Source organism: Pyxicephalus adspersus, chromosome 6 (genome assembly GCF_032062135.1).
Source record: "Pyxicephalus adspersus chromosome 6, UCB_Pads_2.0, whole genome shotgun sequence".
Lineage (NCBI taxonomy): Eukaryota > Metazoa > Chordata > Amphibia > Anura > Pyxicephalidae > Pyxicephalus > Pyxicephalus adspersus.
In genome coordinates, this window is record NC_092863.1 from 10,550,239 (window position 1) to 10,566,687 (window position 16,449).

General features: G+C 37.8%; 1 protein-coding gene across 1 annotated transcript in view; it reads left to right on the forward strand.

The window, feature by feature from the left end:
• Positions 1-16,449, forward strand: part of LOC140332395 (piezo-type mechanosensitive ion channel component 2-like) — a 43,920-nt gene that overhangs the window by 13,714 nt on the left and 13,757 nt on the right. The window contains exons 17-39 of the mRNA XM_072413666.1: positions 307-359; positions 1,033-1,176; positions 1,618-1,818; positions 2,377-2,581; positions 3,335-3,436; positions 4,089-4,254; positions 4,703-4,946; positions 5,539-5,635; positions 6,259-6,421; positions 7,070-7,159; positions 7,766-7,866; positions 8,239-8,307; positions 9,447-9,559; positions 9,741-9,843; positions 10,194-10,262; positions 10,353-10,519; positions 10,734-10,930; positions 11,370-11,495; positions 12,447-12,671; positions 13,373-13,631; positions 14,607-14,795; positions 15,349-15,550; positions 16,397-16,449. Of these exons, the coding sequence (XP_072269767.1) occupies positions 307-359; positions 1,033-1,176; positions 1,618-1,818; positions 2,377-2,581; positions 3,335-3,436; positions 4,089-4,254; positions 4,703-4,946; positions 5,539-5,635; positions 6,259-6,421; positions 7,070-7,159; positions 7,766-7,866; positions 8,239-8,307; positions 9,447-9,559; positions 9,741-9,843; positions 10,194-10,262; positions 10,353-10,519; positions 10,734-10,930; positions 11,370-11,495; positions 12,447-12,671; positions 13,373-13,631; positions 14,607-14,795; positions 15,349-15,550; positions 16,397-16,449 (3,338 nt within the window). The remainder of the gene's footprint in view (positions 1-306; positions 360-1,032; positions 1,177-1,617; positions 1,819-2,376; positions 2,582-3,334; positions 3,437-4,088; positions 4,255-4,702; positions 4,947-5,538; positions 5,636-6,258; positions 6,422-7,069; positions 7,160-7,765; positions 7,867-8,238; positions 8,308-9,446; positions 9,560-9,740; positions 9,844-10,193; positions 10,263-10,352; positions 10,520-10,733; positions 10,931-11,369; positions 11,496-12,446; positions 12,672-13,372; positions 13,632-14,606; positions 14,796-15,348; positions 15,551-16,396) is intronic.

Below are 16,449 nucleotides of genomic sequence, written 5' to 3' on the forward strand. Positions count from 1 at the left end.
CCCTGCTGCGCGCTCTCCTCCTTCCCTTTCATTAGGATCGGTCGTCGTCCATCGTCCGTGGATCCGGCAGGTCGGTCGTTCGGACGATGGACGACACCGACTGTACACACGGCAGATTTTCCCCCAATATTTGGCCGATGCCGATTATCGGGCGATAAAAATCTGCCGTGTGTACGTAGCTTTAGTGTTCAGAAATAGTATTTGCAGTCTCTAAAAGGATCAGAGGAGGGTAGTTATCAGGCTTATTCACTCACTTTATTCATCTTAACTTTGAGTATGTTTTCCAATTTTGTTCCCACACTTTAGACACACAGACACTTTTTTCCTTTTCGTCACGCAGAAAGTCTTGTACCTTTTGGGTAAATTGCTGCTTATGGGAGGAATGGCAGTCTTTATCTCCTATATCACCCATACCCCCTAAATGGGGACTAGACCTCCCTGTCAATTTGGGGGTTTCAAGTTAACCTAATGATCTAAACAATCTTCCTCAGCATGAAGGTGAGCCCTTACTTTGAGAGTTTGAGTGTGAAAAACCATTACAGATGCTGACCGATGCCTTCCATTTTATTACACTGGTGGGTGCATGGAGGTATGCTCTCATTACCTTGCTAGATTTGGATTGTGTTCCACTTTTGCTATCACCGGCAATTGTAGGGGATTGAATAAGCGTCTAATATAGTAACCCATCTTGTCCTGTAGACAGTTTTGAGTCTTAAGTGGTCCTTCACCTCCCACTGCTCTGACTCAGAGGTTCTTCAGGTTGATCCTTTTTGTCTATCTCTTTGGATCAGGTAGTACCCTTCACATACAACTAAGCAAGTGATTCCTTTGTTTCCCCCTTTATGTTTATTAATATCCTCTTGACATTGTTTTGCTACAATATTTGGTATGCTGGTAGTTTGAGGGGTTATCTTGTACTGGAACCAAAATGTAAACTCTGGCAGCGCTTTACAACAAACAGGCATCTAATTTCTTCACTGGGCTTTTATTTCTTCATTTGCCATACAATGAATGACTGTTGTTCCCCTTCAGGGTTTGTACCGGAATGGGAGTCTCTACAGTGTGATCTCAGTTGAACTTTTACAAAAATCTGTGTTATATGTGGCACCTGTGGACCCTGCTTTATGGTGCGGAGGTCTGAAAAAATGTGCAGACAGTGTTTTGCCTTGCCTTCAGGTAAGATTTATTTTTTATGAAGATTTTTAGCATCTTTGTATTGAATGTTTTTGGAAAGCAAACTGCATCCAGGAATAGCTACAGCCCTTCAATATTGCCTATAGAAGCCAGTTTTTAGAGTAAGGAGAAATGAATGAAGGTCTGTGATTTGCTGTTAGAATATGGCACTTCGTGGTAATTTGGTATGCCTACTGCCTCATACCTGAATACCTGCATTGTATCATGGGCCTTACCACTGACTGCTAGTTTTAGAAAGTTTTGCCCACCACGATGGCCACGTAACACAGGGACCGATGCAGAAAAAGGCATGGTAAGTCAATAATGGAAAAAAAAACAGCAGCAGGAATAATTGCATTTTTAATTAATTAGGTTCTCTCATTCTTTAAATTCTACTTACTTGTACATTATAAGTCATCCATCACTGATCATTTTCCCTTGTAGAACCATCTAATTATTCTGGCTCTCGTGGCTATTGAGGCAACCGTGTATCGGCACCAATTTTATTACCGAAAACACAACAAGCTCACCGCCCCTGTGACTGGAATCATCTTTGAAAACATCACGCGGAAGAATCTTGATGATGGAGTCATCAACTGCATGAAGTACTTTATCAATTACTTTTTTTACAAGTTTGGATTGGAGGTAAGGGTGTTGGGTCTTCCTGACACTGAGCCAATAAGCATTTATGTGCCCGACAATTTCAATATTTATACATTTGAGCAAAGGTTACAGTAGCATAGAATTGAAAGATTTTGTCTCAAATGGGGTCATGTAGAAATGTGAATGATCCCTTTTTTAACTGAACGTTTACTTGTAAGAAAAAATGTATTTTCCTATTTTCTTATACTGATTTGTTGTTTAATTGTCTGATTCAGTTTCTTTTTGCTTTCCTATTTTCATACCTATGTCCTAACAACCACAATTCTTTGCTGCCCAATAAAACTGCCTCAATGGCCAGTAAAATCATTTGCATTGAGCAATGCAATGTAATTTGCTGAAGCTCGGCTATGAGTTAGGGAAAGTCCACATCTAGTAAGTCATATTAAATCATAGAGAGCCACACAAAGGTAATGGCATCTTGTATCATCTGATCTTAGGAGTACTTTAACTACTTGAAAATATCATATGGGTTCACGTTGTGATTTCCATGTATGCAGAAAATCATTGAATGCACTAGGTGAAGCTGTCTCAATTTTTCAGGTTTGTTTTGTGATCTCGGTAAATGTAATTGGACAACGAATGGATTTTTTTGCTGCTCTGCATGCTGGTTGGCTGCTTTACTTAGTTTACCTGCGTCGTCGGAAAACCATTGCAGAGATCTGGCCAAAATACTGCACCTTCACTGCCAGCATAATGACTGTACAATATCTTCTCTGTATTGGCATCCCTCCAGCATTCTGCACAGGTAACATTACAATTGTCCTTTGAAACTGCTCAGGTTAGATCATAAAACAACTCCCGTTCAAGTCATATGTGCTGGTAACAGTTTTTGGTTATAAATGTTTTAGCAGAGTCTAATGTTTTTTTTTAAATTAAATTCTAATAGAATGCAGATAGAATGCAATTCTGTTTTATGCATATCAATCATGAAGACCATAATATTAGTTGTAGAAGATTTGGGATAGTAGCACTATAGGTTGGATTCTAATTTCTTGCCAAAGTTAGAGTGCAATATTGTGTTCAGATTAAAATATCAGTGTACAAAGCCTCTCTCATTTATTATATTTTCCTAAGTGATCTTGTATATATTAAAGAAAAATATAAAAACAGTAGAGGTATATTGTTGTTGCACATTTAGCATAACCTGGGACATGATATGGTTGGTTTCCTGTATGTCTGATAAAGTAATCAACATTTTTATATTATGTTTGATGAAAGTGAATTTTCTTTGACTTAGATCACGGACATAGAGACTCTTTTACCATATTACTTCCAAATACATTCACTCTGCACTACATTATTGTGGTGCAATATTCCTCAGAAACTGTTTTTGGATATATCTGAATTTCTTTTTTTCCCACTTCTTATGGAGGATCGAACCATTATAGAAATGTATTTGATCTCATGACTGGGGGTGGGTAAGTTAGGTCATGTTAATGTCATGTTTATGTGTGATTGCTGATTGTAAAAAAACACATTGGCTGCTTTTCTCACACAGATTATCCATGGCGCATATTGCCAGTGAAGCCGAGCTCCAACCTCATTAAGTGGCTTTACCTCCCTGACTTTGCCAAAGCCCCCGATCCAGGATTCCTTCTTTGTACGTAATTCACATTTGGCTTAGGAATTAAAACTTGTTAAGGAATGCATGGGTGTTGCCTAAAGCTACCAGTTTATCAGATTCCATCATTCATGTATGTTTGAAAGTACGAAATATGTTTGAAAATAGGATTGCAGTTATTTGCTGTTTGCAAAGAAGCAAAAAAAATCATTATTTTTGATAAAGTCTGTTGGGTTAGCATATATCTTTAATGGTTTGTGCACCAAGGCTCGTGTTATTGTTGTTTGGTTAGTGCTGAAAGGGTAGATTTGCCCTTCTACATTTACACTGTTAACCAATGCAATAGGGAAATTTCTCCAAAGTAGGGAGGTGGTAAAAAAAACAAAAACATTCATGTAATGTGCCATAACCTATAGGTTTTATCACGTTAAGCAAAGGTGCCCGAGCCCTGATAACTATTTAATGAGTCTTTTCTTCTAAAGAAAGGAGAATATTGGATATATGATTATGAATTAGAGGTGAAATAGCTCCCCACTGGAGTCCCAAATGCTTAAAAAAATAGTTGGGTTTTTAGCCCACTGATATGTTTACACAGGAAAATGTTAGACTTGGACGGACTAAAGCTTTTTATGTTACATAGATCTGGTTATATTGTATGAAGTAAATTAATCTTAGGCATTTTTTTGTACAGATGATGTTATGCTGCTGCTCTTTGCCTCCCTGCAGTGGCAGGTATTTGAGGATGAGAACCTGGCCTGTGTCCGTATATTGGCTGGGGATAATATTGAGATCAGTAAGGACCTAGATCCTGGAGATTTGTGCCAGTACAGCCCCGTACCAAACTTTCTACACTGCAGGTTAGTCACAGCAAGTCTTAGCTCTAGCCTAAATAATCTGATTTATGCTTGGGGATGTTAATAAGGACAATATCTGGTACAGGGGTTTAATAGAATATGGGGGGGGGGTAAATCTTTTTGCAATGAGATGGAATAATTTGTTAAGTACAACCACTGTCACTGCCAATGTTTTTGGGGTGTTACCAGTGCTGTACTTATGCATTAATTCTCCTAATAGCAGAAATATTTAAAAATCTATCTGTATCCTTTAAAACACCTATTCTAGGCAGATTGAGCCCCTTCTTGTATTTGCAAGATGTGTGTATATAAAAATGCAGAAATCTCACTTGTAGAGCCTATAGTGAATATCCCATGAAAACTGAATCTGTTTGGGGTGTAGTGGCTCTTTTAGAATGTTTTCAATTCAATGCATATTTGCTTGAATATTCTCTTGCTCTGTTTCACTCAGGTCTTACCTAGACATGGCAAAAGTGGTGGTGTTCAGTTTTCACTTCTGGTTTGTGCTGTGCCTAATCTTTATCACTGGAACAACCCGCATAAACATCTTGTGTATGGGATACCTGATGGCCTGTTTCCACTTCATGCTGTTTGGAGGCAGCCTTCTATTGAAGCCTGTCCGTCATATGCTCAAACTGTGGGACTACCTCATCGTCTACACGGCCTTTGTAATCACTATGAAGAACTTGCTTTCAGTACGTGTGCTTAATGGGGTTTTTTTTATGGTATCTGTCCTAGCCGTCAATGTCTGATTACAAGTACATGCATGTCACTGTCTGTATCTGGGTTTGCTCTGCTGCAATGCAATTCATTGATTTTGTATAGGGGCGCCTTGAATTTTTACATCTTTTTGGCACAAGTCTATCTTGGATGTCTACAAGGAATGATCTACTCTATTCAATGAGTTTAATCAGGCAACAAGAAGTTTAAAATTAAGTAACCTGTAGCAAGCAATCAGTGATTAGTTATAGGTTGCTGCAGTTTGCACATCTTGAATCTTCTTTTCCAGTCTGACTTGTAAGACAGAATATAATTAATTATATATCTAATCATGACCGATAACAAGCTGAAACGTTAGAAATTTATGATGCAGTTATAAAGTTTAAATATTAAGATACATTTAAAAAAATATTAGGTTAAAAAGTTTATTGGTCAGTGAAAATGTTTTTATTTCATTTTTTTCCCTGGAATTGAAAAGAAAAGCTGGCATTTATATATTAATATATACTTATTTTTCCCACCAATATTAAATATAGATCCGTAAGAAAATAATCCTTCTCTTTCCAGATTGGAGCCTGTGTCTACCTGGATAAATTGATGAAGAATAACTGCTGGCTTATCCAGACCTTTAGCATGTTCTGCACCATCAAAGGATATGACTTGAGTAAGTTTTTTTTAATGTTTTGGAAAATATGGTTTATTTATATGCAGTTTGGGGGTTGAATTTCTTCACTTTCAGGTTTTATGGCAGCCTCTTTGACGTTTTTCTAGCATGGGCGTTGCATTTAAAAAAAATAAAAATTGGTTGTAAAGTAAAAACTTTGAAATTAGGTCCTTTTTAAGTTGATTGTCACATTTGGAGCAACCTGCAATCCATGCTCCTACAGACAAATCTCAGGTTATGGTTATCTGCAAAATTCTGTTTCCTGATGGTGTCAGAAGAATTCCCTGCCTTTCTTTATTGTTGGCCAGTCAGCCAGCCCTTTATAGTAATGCAAAAATTGGTAGAAAGGAGGAGGGAGCAGGTAAACGAATACTCTACTAAAGCGTTTTAATAATTTGGCATATCAGAACTGTAAAGACTGCTACATTTATGCTCGTTATACCACTACCATTATATATATATATATATATATATATATATATATATTAGGTGGCTTCTTTTTCCAGCACTAGCTGGCTTAATTTCTAAGAAAACTGACATGCTAGTTTGGGTGGAGTGACATTTTTTAATGAACTAATGATGTGAGTGTTCACCATGTAATATCAACATGACCTTCTCTGCAGATATCCCATCAGATGACACATGTGAGCTCCCTGAAAACGAGGCAGGAATTGTATGGGATGCAATCTGTTTTACTTTTCTTCTGATACAGCGCCGGATATTTTGCAGCTATTACTTTCTGTATGTTGTGGCAGATATGAAGGCTTCCAAACTCCTGGCTTCTAGGTATTGTAACATTTATTTTCATTCAGTGTCTCCAGAAATCACCCAACTTGAAAGCTTTTGCATACCACCCCAGTCAAGAGATATCTGTTCAAAAACTGTTCATGTTCCTTCCTTTACTGCAAACACCACTGTGTCTGGCTGCCTAGGTGCTACAGAGTGGTGATAGCAGTCTATACGAGCAACAGGGATAGAAGTTACAGCTTCCAAAGTGTAAGGGTAATATAAGAGAGAACATACAGCAGTATTGCAATGATGAAATGATATGGGTGTAGATGCAGATAAAAAATAACTATATATTTCCCCGGCCTGTGATTGGACAATAAATTAACAACAGCATACTCACAAGATTGTCTAACTACCCTATGCTGTAGGAAAAATGCTCTGTTCATAGTCCTAGAGCTTTGATTTTCTCAAAGTTCTGCTTATCCTTTTCCAGTCTGTGTTGCTGTGATTACACAAGGCTGATCTCAAGACAAATAAGAGCATTTAAGATAGTAATTATTATATAATGAATGCATAACTGATAACACTGGGTACTTATATCTGCTTCAAGTTCAGCTTTATTGCTACAGTATAGAAAAGTTATGTGTAAACAAATAATTTAAAAAAACTGAAAAAGGTTCAATTCTATTTGGATTAAATATTTAGAGGAGCAGAACTGTTTGAAGAGAAAATCAAGAAGGTGGTGGCCGTACGTCTGGAAGAAGAGAAGAAATGTTCTCAGGCAATGAAAAAGCAGTGAGTGATGATGACATTTCATAACATTTGATGTAACAGGAGCAGTGTTTCCTGACTTTTTTTAACACGAGGGAAACCTTTAAATTACTTTTAGGTCTTCAGGGAACCACTGATATGATTATTATATCCTTACCTCACAGTATATTAGTGTGGTGCCCAGTAGGAAAAGTTCTTACAGTGGTTTCTAGTCAGAAGAATGCCACCTTTACAGATAATAAAATATCAATGAGTATCACTTGACCTGACCTGAGAGGCACAAGAAACCCCTTGCAACCTCTGGAGGATCCCTGGTTGAGAAACAGTGGACTATAATTTAGTAAATCTGTGTGTTCCACAGTTCCTGAGCAAAGCTCTGTAAAGTATATTAGCATAATACATGTTCTTTAACCACTGTGGAATGAGGGCATCTAGGATAGTAATAGTAATTGTAAAACATAGTTTATTGTATTAATTTGTTAAGCTGGTAAAAATACCATGCCATCAAATCAGTTTTGTTATCACCTATAAAATATTAAACTTGCATGTGGCAATCTGCATTATTCGACAAGGTGTAAGAAGGTGAACTAACATTTTTTGTACATCTCCTCTATGTGTATGGAATGATAGGATGGAACAGATCAAATCCAAACAGAAGGCAACCAATGAGGTGAAGGCTGGGAAAGGAAGTACTTCTGAGGACACATCAGAGTCATCTGTAAAAGACAAAGGTGAACAAAAGGGAAATATGTAATATTATCTGTTGAGTTATTAAAAAATGGGCAGCTGATCCTCAAATACATGGTAACTAATCTGTTGCCCAAGATAAGAGGGTGTGCTCTATTGATTGGTGGTTGTAGGCTTTTAGGTGTCCATCCTATGAACCCCCTTGGGTTCCTGTGACACAGTTATTAAAGCTTAATATGATAAAGCATGTCCACGAGAATTTCTTGAGCTTGTGTGCATGTGTAAATGGCAGACAGGGTTTGCAAGTATCCCCTAGGATACGATAATGCTCATCCCAATGCTTGCACCCACAAAGATATGGCTTGTGCTTTGCAATGTTTTGGTATTGTCTGTTGCATTTTCTCTGTATCTCCCAGAGGAAGGTGATAAAAAAGAAAAAGATGGAAAAAAGAAGTGGTGGCAGCCATGGGTGACCCACACAACGAGTAAGTTAAACAGAAATGTTGCATACTTTGTGATTTCTCAATGGTAATCTCGCTTTCCTGGTTCTTGTTTACCTCCTGTATGTGGTTGAATAAATGAAACCATTAATTCTGTACATTCAGCATCTAACTGACCACATCTTCCTGTTGTGGCCAGTCTAGAAATGAAACTTGTCTTTGCTGTGTACATGCAAACCTGTTGCAAGAAAATAATTGCTTGCTCTTTTGCTTTTAGTGATAAATTTATTTTCTGTAGTTGATAATGTTTTGTCACAATGGAGATAATCATTTCCTACTTGCTTTCAATATGTTTAAACATAGGGCCTTATTTATGGAACCTCACCAAGACTGGGGAAATTAGACTATTGTGGGAGATCTTTGGTGATTCAGTAAACCTGGAATGTATCTCTTAAAAAAGCATTTGATTTTAGTTCTCAAATGTTTTCAATCCTGGACCTGATCCTTTGCAGGTTTACTGGATCATCCAGGTTCTCCTATGATCGTCTATCTTCTCCAGTCTTGGGAGAGCTTAATAAATCGAACCTATTTTGTATAGAATGAAGCATATTTTTTTCACTGTTTAATTACTACAGACTACAGTTAGTTTTGCTAAAGCCAATTTATTAACTATGACTCCCTGATTGACAATATTAAATGCTCCCACTAATCCTTGCAATGTCTGTTTATATATGGATGGTGAATTATGTGCATTACTAGAAGGTAATAGAGTGAACTCAATAGCACAGTAAAACTTTCATATCATATCATGAAACAGTGAAAACGAATAGTTCCAAAAGGATTCTTGGTAACTAAACCAAGGGGCAAAGCCCCAAAACATTTGAGTGGCACGCTGTTCATCTCTAGATTTCTTGCCCTTCCCTCAGCTATTGAGGAATTGTCCTCTTAAGGGATGGAGTTAAAGGGTCTAGTTTAAGTTATATTATGACCAAGACCTTCTAAATTATTTACTCATGCACTTCTAGTTGTCCAAGCTCTTGTTTATTTTTGACACATTGTAGAAAATGTTTACCTTTCTATAATGAATCCTTCAGATGCAATCTAATTCAATCACCCAAAATCCCTGGAGATTCTGGCAGTGAAAGATTTAATCCACATGCATGGTAATGTCTGATTGTGTTTAGTGGTTCGTAGTGGAAGCTACACCCTGTTTGATACAGACAGTGAGGATGAAGAGGAAGAGACCAGAGAGGAAAAGAGAGAGGAGGAACCCCCTAAAAAGAAAACTGCATTTCAGGTACAGCATTGTAACACTTGTTTTAAATAAATAGAATAAAAATTTAAAAAGATGAGGTTTTTCGATATTTATTTATTGGTGGTTTTACAAATGGCAGATTTTTAACCAAGAATGGTAGGTAGTGATCTGCAGCAGACATTTTTTTGTAAAGAAAGAAAGTGACTGATAGTCTTTTCTCCAGCTAGCATATGAAGCCTGGACCACCAGCTCTAAGTCTGCTCTGAACCTGCGGAAGAACGATGAGATAACAATCCGCAAGGAGATGGAAAAGCAACAACCAGAAGGTATGTTCTATTCAACACTGCTAACTGGCACAACAGAATAAATATAAAACAGCCAGTTACCTCTGAAATCATGCCCTGTGTACGGTACTTGTTCTAGGCCAATGTCTCCTTAAGTAGTGGAAAAACATAAGGATGACAGCTCAGGACTTGCACCAAATGAAATCAGAATTCATAATTTTCTTTTCTGGATCAATGTATTGAAACCAAAGCTGCCGTTAGACAGATAACTGTCACTTTTAGGAGCCACCACTAATGGCAGCTTCTGCGTTTTCTTTCCTTTTTAATGTTATTACAAGGTAACCCATGCACTTTTTATATTTTCAATTTACATTACTGCTTGTCTAACAAAGCAAAGCCGGAGGAATCCCAGCATGATGAAACAGAGACAGAAAGTCAGGATGATAATGCAGAGGGGCCAGGTAATTAGGTACATCACAACTGTTGATTCCCAGTCATATGTTTAGGTACACTATGCTGATTTGTTGTTTATATATGTACCTGTATGACAGATAACATCATTCAGAGGGTCATCAATATTATCAAGTTCTCCTGGGTCTTCATCCAAGCTCTCGCAGATGACACAATAGAAAGTCTCAATGCTTTCTCCAAGGACAGCATAGACATTGCCACTGTGCTAAAGATGGAACGCTGTATGTTGCAGAGGAACCTGGACAAGGTGAGTGCATTGAAAGTTTTCTTATTTTTCTATCCTGCCTAAGTGTTAGTGAATGCCTATGTACACATGATGCACATCTACTGCATCGCTGACTGCTGGATGTGTCCTTTGTGTCGGCAGTCGTTATTGTTATATGCTGTAATTAGGATAGAGAAAAGCTCAATTTGTGTGGACATAAGATATCATGTCGAGGTTTTTATTGTTTTTTTTTCAGGGGAAAGAAGCCTCACAGGTATCCATATCAGAGTATTATAAAGCCAAGCAGCTATCTCGGACTCACACCTTGTCCAGTGAAGAAAATGAACCACATTCAGGTCATGACAGAGAGGAGACCATTCCCCCGAAGAGGCTGGAGATCTGTAAAATCCTCAGTGTTGAGTCTCAGCAGTCTCAGGACAGCTATGTCTCTAGGTAATTAGACTATATCTAAAAAATACTAAAATAATAAAGTGTAAGCATTCATCATCTATTCATGGAAATAGTAATACAGTACTTATGGTGGTCAAACATGGCTGGTTTTGCATGTATAGAGTATTCAGGAATTATTTATTTTTTACATAGTTCAATAGCACTGGCAGACAGAGATGGAGCCATAGCTTTGTGAAATGCAGCTAAGTGCACATAAGAAGTCTTGCTATGTATATTACTGGTTTAATATAGTACAGTCAGGCTGTAATTAAGTGTTATCAGACATCTCTGAAACATTTGGGAGACTTAGAATGATGCAACTATTTCAAGCAATATTTGCCAAAATTGGGCTGTTTCAGACCTTCTGCTAGAAACCACCATTAGTTAAAATCTGTATTTGTAAAACATACTTTGACTTTGTTTTTTTTGTTTGTATGCTTAGCTGTGTCACAGAGGATTTAGTCCTATCTTATGAGGACCCGTTGTGCCCTGTAGATAGCCCAAAACATCGGATTCCCCAGCGAATGCAAGCATTTGACTCCTCTTCTGTTGATAGCTTGGATTTGAGGTAAAGTTGAGGTTAGAGATTTGGGAGGAGGAAAAAGCTGTACAGGCAGAAAATTGAAACTAAATTCCCAGTAGAAAGCTGATGGTGAACATTATTTGATGAGATATATGGTTCACTCTCTCCTGCCCATTTTATCACTTTTTTTTTATGGACTCACCTACTCCGCATGACCATGACACATTGTTATAAAAAGAATATTAATATCATGCTGTATCACTAACCTAACATTTTTGTAATAATATCACATTTACAGTAAAGTAACAAGCACAAGCAGCACTGTAACAAAACAAATCATACAAAGAACCACTTTAAGTTTTTAGTACATCATGAACAATATAAAATGCCTTGTGTTATGTATCAAAAAGTAATCACACACGTGCTGCAAAATTATAATAATAATGTACCAGACATCACTACAAAATTACACTTAAACCTTCACTCCGAAAAGTCCAATTTTCCCAAAAAATCCAATTTCAGACCTTCCTGCCAATTTGACCACCAAGGAAAACCCTTCACTTTTTATAAGGAAATTCACTCGCTTTCCTAAACACTTTTCTAATACTGATGTCCACTCGCAAGGTGCAGCTAACCTGTAGTCTATTTAGAACCACATAAGGTGCAGCTTTGACTTGTTTTTGCACCAGATGAGATGTAGCCTTTCTTTGTGCAGATCTTAGGCTTCATTCTATAATATGCAGAAAAATGATTTATTGTTTCTACAATGACTACAACATTATCTCACCTGGTATTACATTGCCTTATATTATTGTATAAAATCACAGGTTACATCTGTATATTTACTCTGCTACAACTTGGTTTAATTGAGAAGATAGAAGGCAGCCCAATGAATTGCCATTTGATTAGAAAATGAACACACAGCTGACACACAAAACACACTAAAATCCTTGCTTGACTGTTTTGTTACTAATATTTTGTCTTGAATGCTTGCAGTCCTGAGCATCTCGTAGATGAACTGGCTTCGGGTCAAGAAGTTGATGGAGATTATGAAGGGGATGCAGAGATGACTGAGCAGACAAGAACAGACATCCCACCTTCCTATAGCACAGTCATCCGTAAAGAAGACCAACAGCCTTCAGATGTTGAGGATTCCTTAAGCAGCAAACAGCTTGCAGATGTTCCTCCGTGTCTAACTGCTAGTGAACTGCTTCTCAACAAGTAAGGAGGTTTCTTATGAACAAGATAGAATTAAAATATATCATATTTTTTCTAGCACACAGCTTGTTGATTCCCAAAATGTTCATGTGGTACCACTTACAGGCAGATATAGTCACAATCCAGACATTTGTAATATGATTTATTGCTGCAGATATATGCTTCCTATACCGCCTGGACAGCAGTATTGTCTGAGCACTCATGACATTTTCTTCATGAAAGAATTTAAGGGAAAAGTGTTAGTAAGACACATGGTAAAGAAGAAGATACACTGTGAGATCTTTTACAGCAGGATAAGCTTAAAGAAGCTACACTGGTAGTATATTTTAAAATCAGGAGGAGACCTATAAATAAAATGTGGTCTTTATTATTATTATTATTATTATTATTATTAATAAACAGGATTTATATAGTGCCAACATATTACGCAGCGCTGTACATTAAATAGGGCTTGGTCAATATTGGTCAGTCTGACTTCCCTATAGGAAGGACACATATGGGTCAGAATGGGGGAGAGTACATAAGTGATGACATTGACTTGGTAACCCAAATCTTTAACTGTATTGAAAGAGTTTGGGTGTAATCCATTTACACAAAAGTAATTTTATTCTTGGATGAAAACAGCTTGAAGAGCATGTGTTTCATAGGTTTGTATATCTAAATGTCTAATGATGTGTCTTCATTGCTGTGTTGTGTTCCTCCAGGATGTATTATGATGAGGAGCTGGAAGAGTCCGATAGGTTTTATCAGAGTCTCCCTCGCCCGCTGCGTCTTGGCTTTGCTCTCTATAACACGATTGTGTCTAAATCCGAAATGATGTGTTACTTTGTTATTATTCTCAACCACATGGTGTCTGCTTCCATCCTCTCTCTAATCTTGCCTATCCTCATCTTTCTCTGGGCAATGCTGTCGGTCCCCAGGCCTACCAAACGCTTTTGGATGACTGCAATCATCTACACTGAGGTCTGTACCTTGGACCACACTGTCCTTGGTGCTCATGTCTTCCTTTATTACTTTACCTACAAAAGTTTTATTTACAACTTCAAGTAAATAAAGAAATTCCAAAAATGTAAAATCGAGTAAATATAAATTAATACTTTTGTAGCATGCTAGAAATACTCCCAATGCACCGCCACGTCCCTATTACTGGTTGAATGGTTGTCTTGTGCCTTAGTCTGCAGGTTATATGAGAACACAGCTATGTCTTATATCCTGCATGTTGTGTGTATGAGGGGTACCTAGGTGTACCTATCAGCTCTCATTGCCAGGAGTCACACATACACACAGCTAAAAACAGAGCAATTCTAAGCTTATGTCTGTTGGTGGAGTTAAAGAATCCACACGGGCAAAATTTGGATCAGGGGATTTTTTTTCATTTCTGCAAACCCTGACATTTGTTGCACTTCTGAATGTTTATTTTCTCCATGTGCCCCCTGTCACCCTTTTTTTTGTGATGCTTTCAGATTGATAGAGCTTGGAAAATTAATTGCACTAAAATGATTAGTTGCTCCTCAGGAAATTAAGTGAGAACCTGCCTGGTCAAAAAGCCTGCAATTAGAGAGTAATACATATCACACTGGGCCTAATGTATCAAAGCTCCCCAAGACTGGAGAAGATAGATTATCATGGGCGAACCTGGGTGATCTAACAAACCTGGAATGGATCTGGTCCAGGATTGAAAATGTTTGCCAACTAAGAGCAAATGATAATGAACATAAATCCATTTCAGGTTTGCTGGATCACCCAGGTCTTGGAGAGCTTTAATGAATCAGACCCATTGTGTTTTTACTGGTCCGTTATTCTTGCTAAGGCTACAAAATCATAATAGGTATGTTCACTCTGCATTAATGAAAGGTCTGTGTTCTTGTAAGCCTAGATTCGTTTCCTCTAGTGGGTTAGCTTTTTACACCTTGTTTTTGTTGTCTTTCATCTCAATAGATTACAGTTGTCATTAAGTATTCTTTCCAGTTTGGCTTCTTTCCGTGGACATCCACAGTATACCGCAGCATGAACGCTGACAAACCGTTTCGGTTACCCAACATAATTGGCATTGAAAAGAAAGACGGTTATGTCCATTTTGACCTCATCCAGCTCCTGGCACTGTTTTTACACCGCTCCATTCTAAAAGTAAGCTTATTCTATTTCCTGTGTAAAGTTATAATGTAAAGTGTTATGGAATCTGGTTATAGAACGGTCTTCAGTGAAACTGTTGTGGTCTGCAACCACCAGTGAAATTCACACCTCTGGGGCTCTTTTTATTAAGCAGTGAATCTGACATTCGCTGGTGAAGAATAAGGTATTGCCATTGAAACACATGGACGTGGAAGATTCTTCTCCAGGGAATGTCAGATTCACTGCTTTATAAATAAAGCCCTTGGATTTATTATGGTTTGTGGCAAGAAATACAGTCCTAGGTCAGAGAAATATCAGACGTTTTCCTGTAAGTATACATTTAATACATTGCACAGTGAATAATACCTATTGACCCATAACTGCCAATCTGTTTCAGTGTTTAGCAAACAAATCAGTTTATTAATTGGTTGCTGATGTCTTCTGTGCATTAAAATTGCTCCTTGTATTGCCTCACTGTATGAGTCCAGATGTGCTCCCCATGTCTTACAATAGCTGGGCTACCACAACGGCCCCTGGAGCCAATGTCACTAATAATTGTCTTTTGCAGTGCCACGGACTGTGGGACAACAAGGAAGTCCTCCTGCCGGAGTCTAAAAAGAAGAAAAAGTCCAGACGGCAGAAAAAGCGAGGCAGCAAAGGCGAGGATGACACCAGCTCCGGCATTGTGCCATGGCACCTCTTCAAGCATCAGAATCCATCAAAAAATGTTTTTAGAAAAAGAAGAGCCTCACAAAAGCCTATTGCTGAAGGTATTACAATTCACCATTATGGAATGTCAGCTACACATCATTTGGGTGGACGTAAAGCTATAGTGTTTTATTTTGGATGGTATGTGAAAGATTTGGGGCCTCACTGGGTTTTATTGCTGTCTTTGTCCCTGATTGGATGATGTTGCAATATTTCTAGAGATGTTGTATTATTCGTTTCATATCTATTCATCGTTTATATTTATTCTTTTTAGACTTAGGAGGTAAATATGTATATCATTTAATCATGTATTTCTTTCTACTTTTGATTGACCTGTATACCCCCTTTTTTTATTATTGTAGTCTAGGTGAAGGTCACAAAATAGTCACTTTTATTGGCCCTTCCAGGTATTCTAAGCATGGTATGTACTTCCAGCTTGGAATATCTCCTTCCATGTAATGTGCCCATACAACTTTCATCTGCCTTCCTCCCATTTATTTTATGCATTAATATTTATTCCAGACCAACAATGAAAGACTTCTGGTTTTCCCCATGACGGGTTTCCTTTAATTCAATAAACTGCTCACTGCTGACCCTTTGGCCCTGATTTATTAATGCTCTCCAAGGATGGAGAGGATACACTTCCATCAGTGAAGCTGGGTGATCCAGCAAACCTGAAATGTATCTGGTCCAGGACTGAAAACTTGTACTAACAAATGACTTAGAAAATCCATTCCAGGTGTGTGGGATTACCCAGATTCACTGAAGAAAGTGTTTCCTCTCCAGGCTTGTAGAGGGAGAATAATCAAGACCGATATTTTTATGGATCGTTTTGAATGAATAAGTTTACTTTATCGTTATATAAGAAAAAGGGTAACCCAGCTGTGTCATTTTGAATTTTCTACCAGGTACAACCCAAAAGAAAGAACCCAAAAGCAGATGGAATTGCTTCAAACGGAAC